The 5,000-nt window shown below is 45.3% G+C and overlaps 1 protein-coding gene across 3 annotated transcripts in view; it reads right to left on the bottom strand.

The window, feature by feature from the left end:
* Positions 1 to 5,000, bottom strand: part of si:ch211-117c9.5 (sodium- and chloride-dependent creatine transporter 1) — a 33,201-nt gene that overhangs the window by 23,554 nt on the left and 4,647 nt on the right. For all 3 annotated transcript variants that reach the window (XR_010036421.1, XM_063209144.1, XM_063209142.1), the window contains exon 3: positions 616 to 747. Coding sequence is in view for 2 of the 3 variants with exons in the window: in XM_063209144.1 (XP_063065214.1) it covers positions 616 to 747 (132 nt within the window). In the remaining variant the exon portion in view is untranslated. The remainder of the gene's footprint in view (positions 1 to 615; positions 748 to 5,000) is intronic.

The following is a 5,000-nucleotide window of genomic DNA, read 5'->3' as shown; positions in this document are numbered from 1 at the left end:
TTGGCTCAACTTAAATGTAAAAGTCCAAGGACTCATGCGCAGGTTTTAGGGGCAGGTAAATGCAGGACTGTTTAGCAGTTCGGAAGAAAAAAAAGTTTACCGCTCACTGTTTGCACTGAAAAATTGAACAAAGTGTACGGTGAACTTTTTCTTTTAAATGGACTCAACTTCACAGTCAAAAACAACAAGATGACTCAATTGTGTTGATGAACTATATAAACATTTTAAATGTACATTTAAAGTGAATATTTGTGTGTGTGCCTGTATGTGTGTGTGTGTGTGTGTGTGTGTGTGTGTGTGTGTGTGTGTGTGTGTGTGTGTGTGTGTGTGTGTGTGTGTGTGTGTGTGTGTGTGTGTGTGTGTGTGTGTGTGTGGTGGTGCATTTGCATCCCCACTTTTGGGCTCCCTAAATGAGGCTTTCTCAACTTTTACTGAAGACAAATGAATGGAGTGCAGCTGCAGTAACATTGTTTTGAAATAAAGACTTATGAAAAAATAAATACACCACCTCTTAAAAACTCATTCCGGCGCCCTTGGTGTGTGCGCGCATGTGTGTGTGTGTGTGTGTGTGTGTGCGTGTGCGTGTGCGTGTGTGTGTGTGTGTGTGTGTGTCACCTTTAAAGAGTGGGGCGATGTTCCAAGCTGAGACGCCCCCCTGCTTCATGAACTGGCCCAGCGCGATCTCCAGGAAGAACACAGGAATCCCCCCGACGAACACCATCAGAGCATACGGGATCAGAAACACACCTGCAACACACGCACGCACGCACGCACGCACACACACACACACGCGCGCGCGCGCACACGCACACGCACACGCACACACGCACGCACGCACGCACGCACACACACACACACACACACACACACACACACACACAGCATGTGAGTTCATAGTGAAGACAGGAATCCCCCCAATAAACACCATCATCAGAGCAGAACAGGATCAGAAACAGACCTGCAGAACAAGGAACATCTGCATTTAGAAAGACAAATTCTAAATACAGTACATGTACCTACCACCTACCTACTGTACCTACACTACATATACTTGAAAAGGGGAGTAAAGTTGCCCCACTATAGGACACGACCCTGAGGCTTCTGGGGTAAACAGGGCCACTAGCACCTACACCAATGAGCCAGGCTCACAGGCCAGATAGAACATATGCCTACAATCCTAGTGTTAGTCCCTCCATCACACATGCTCACAAACACACACACACACGCTCGCTCACTCACTCATACGCACGCACGCACGCACGCACGCACGCACGCACGCACGCACGCACGCACGCACGCACGCACGCACGCACGCACGCACAATACAATTCAACTGACCTAACTGAATCTGAAAGCTCCAGGCCTCCAGAATCAGACATCCTTGGAGACCTTTCAAGTGAACATATGAGCTATACTACCACTACTGCACACAGAACATAATAAACTGAACGGCCATCCACACTTTTATTACATTCCTGTTGGGTTACTGTGTGATCACAACACAAGTCACAAGGGGCCAGTGAGACTGAAGAAAAATGGCAGTTAGCCGCAGTAACCAGAAACATCTGGCTACTCTCATATTTTGTCAGGCTTCCCTTTAAAAGAAAAAAAAAACCCCACACAACTCAATCTGTAACAGTTTAGCGCCGAAAGTGTGTCACGACTGTTTTGTAGGCTCACCATGGTAATCGTACATTATGCAAAATTAGATCGGAAGAAAACACTAAACATCCACACACTACTACCAGCTGTGGAGAGCACTATTGTTTGCCAGACTGAAGGTCAAATTAAATAATAAAAAAAGAAATGAGGAAAACCAGAGCAAAAAACAAACAAAAAAGAAGCAATATCTCTGTTCATCATATCCCGGCTACAGCTCTATCAGCAGAAAATGAGAAAAACAAAAGAAAGGCGCAGACAAAGAGAGCACTATTAGTGTATCGATATCTTAAATCCGGATCATATTGTTACAGGCATCCTTGATACGCGAAATGAACAAACAGTACGCACTGTAACTGGATGTAGTGTTATAATCAGTTAGTTGTGATACTGGAGGGACAAAAACAAGATTGCTGTGGTCCTCAAGGATTCACGTGTGTGCGTGATCCTGCCCTTCACTTCAACTGTATTGAAGACGTGACTCAAAGGCCAAGGGAGAGGGAAAGAGGTGCATGAGTAATATGGGTGGAGGACATAAAAACTGAGAGTACTTGATTATTTTTTTTCTCCCCTAAATGTTTTGACATATTGTCACGTAGCCTCGTAATGCACACCCGCACCGTTCCCGCCAGAGTCTTCAGTAAAACATTAGAAAATGGTCATTGTCAATCTGGTAACAAAAAGCTTATAACACTACAGTGTAATAAAACATTTTGAACTGTATACGATTTAAGTTCTATTTCACGGAGCAGGTTCTGATGCTTTTCATTGTGCCGTATAAAGAGACGGCCTTGACTCTAATTTAAGAGTCGTCTGTTTGGATGCCTTTTGTGTTGACTTCCCCTGTGCTGCTGTGGAGATGGCCATTCTCCAGTGCCCACTACTACTGTACTACAATGAACAACTACCTCCTGCACAGCATGAACAGAAACAGAAACCACTAACCACTTCACTCGGCCTTTTAACACTCTCTCTCTCTCTCTCTCTCTCTCTCTCTCTCTCTCTCTCTCTCTCTCTCTCTCTCTCTCTCTCCTCTCTCTCTCTCCCTCTCTCTCTCACACACACACACACAGACACACACACAGACACACACAGACACACACACACACACACACACACACACACAGACACACACACGCACACACACACACACACACACACACAGCCTCCATATCTGCAGCCGCCGTTGTGCTTATTATGAAATAAATATATGGAGTGGACTGTACCAATGTGTGCAGGGGAATAGGGGTAGATGGCCAGTCACATGAGGCTGACGCACATACTGTACAAGGACAAAAGGGGAGGCTATTGGAGAGCTTTACAAACTAGCAGTGCACTCACAGTCACAGACAGACACAGACACAGACACAGACATAGACACAGACACAGACACAGACATAGACACACACACACACACACACACACACACACACACACACACACACACACACACACACACACACACACACACACACACACACACACACACACACACACACACACACACACACACACACACACGGCCTGAATTGAAAACAGCAGGAGGTCAGACTGATCGAGGGAGGGAGGATTTGAAAATAGTGAGCCGGCGCACGAAAGTGGGCTTTCTCTTTTTCTCTCTATCGCTCTCACTCTCCCTCTCTCTCTGTCAGTACTGTTTTGTAGGGCCAAGCGGTGCATCATAAAACTGTGGCCTTATATGGAAGAATATCAGTAGCAGCTGCTGGCGAAGGGACTCAAATATGGATAGAAGAGAAGAGAAGAGAAGAGAAGAGAAGAGAAGAGAAGAGAAGAGAAGAGAAGAGAAGAGAAGAGAAGAGAAGAAAAGAGAAGAGAAGAGGGTGAAAATAGCTGCAACATCTTTTAGAAGATACTTTTTACAGTCATTTTCACCTTTTCACTTTTCACCTCGATTCAATCCTACTTGCTAAAAACATGCAGCATCACAGGATCAAGGTGACAATAATGAATGTGCCAAAATTTGAGAAAGACAGTGATTTTGTCTATATACTACTACATATGACTGTTGCCAGTTTTGCCATAAGGTGTTAACATGTCTGAGTCGTTATTAATTCTTTGTGTAACCTGGGTACACCAAGTCTCTATTAATATACTCTAGTTTTGCCATGGGTTTAACAGGCAAATACAGAGAGATTAAAGTGTCAAAACTGCACAAGGGGAAATCCACTGATAGAGAGAGAGAGAGAGAGAGAGAGAGAGAGAGAGAGAGAGAGAGAGAGAGAGAGAGAGAGAGAGAGAGAGAGAGAGAGAGAGCGAGAGAGATGTATTTGTCACACACAACCATAACCTTTCCATAAGAAAGACTGACAAACAAATAAATAAACAAAACAGTTGGGTTGAAGAGCCAAAATGGGCCACCCTCCTGGGCTGAATGGGGAACAGCAAGCTAACGACGGGCAGAAAACAAGCTTACACTTGAGACCATCAAATGTTTACTAGCACAGAAGTTCTCAAACTTTTTTGGGCCAGGGACTCCTTACGTGGCAAAACTTTTGTTAAGACCCCCTCATAATCGCACCACAAATGTCAGATATACTGTATGACCCGCTAAACCTGCTCGGCTGTACCAATTTTGTCCACTGTATTTATACCAAACTTTGCTGTAGACCCCTAGGGGTTGTCTGACCCACTTTGAGAATCCATGTCCTTGAAGATTTTAAATGCCCTGCTACTGTCCCACACCTGGGGTGCATTTCCTGAAACCGTAGTTGCTAACTATGTTAGCTACTTTGTTGTTGGCAATGCAATTTCCCATTGGCAACTACCCAAGTTGCTAACAGGCTAACAACTATGCTTTTGAGAAATGCACCCCTGATTTCAGGTACCTTGCCCAGGAGTGTCCAGCCTTGCAAAGTGCTTCCAATGTGACTAAGGTAATTGCCACTTTGACAGGCACTCCCATGCCAGGGCTATTACCCTTGCCAGGGCTATTCCCACTAGGGTTGCATCACTTTGGGCAGGCCAGCTCCAAAGGGGATGTTAGTTTAAATTCCTTGTGGGAGGATTTGGCACAGTAAGCACAGCTGGAGAAAAGTGCGGGAGAAAGTGAAAGCCCTAACTAAGCTAAGCGGGCTCTCTCTCTCTCTCTCTCTCTCTCTCTCTCTCCATTTCCCGCCAAGTGAAACCACAGCAGGCCGCTCTTAGTCTCCGCTCGGCTGTCATCTAATTCATCTCATTAATGGAGGGGCGTGCGATGGAGAGATGAGCCTCAACCGAACAACGAAAGGCTACAACACATCAGCACATGTGCTTGACCCAAACAATGACATGCTAGAGCCCAACACTTGTTTACTTGGTCTATTGGAAGAAGAAGAAGAAGA

This window comes from Engraulis encrasicolus, chromosome 10 (genome assembly GCF_034702125.1).
Source record: "Engraulis encrasicolus isolate BLACKSEA-1 chromosome 10, IST_EnEncr_1.0, whole genome shotgun sequence".
NCBI lineage: Eukaryota > Metazoa > Chordata > Actinopteri > Clupeiformes > Engraulidae > Engraulis > Engraulis encrasicolus.
The sequence above is the reverse complement of the archived record's forward strand: the minus strand, read 5'-3'. Positions and strand labels throughout refer to the sequence as shown.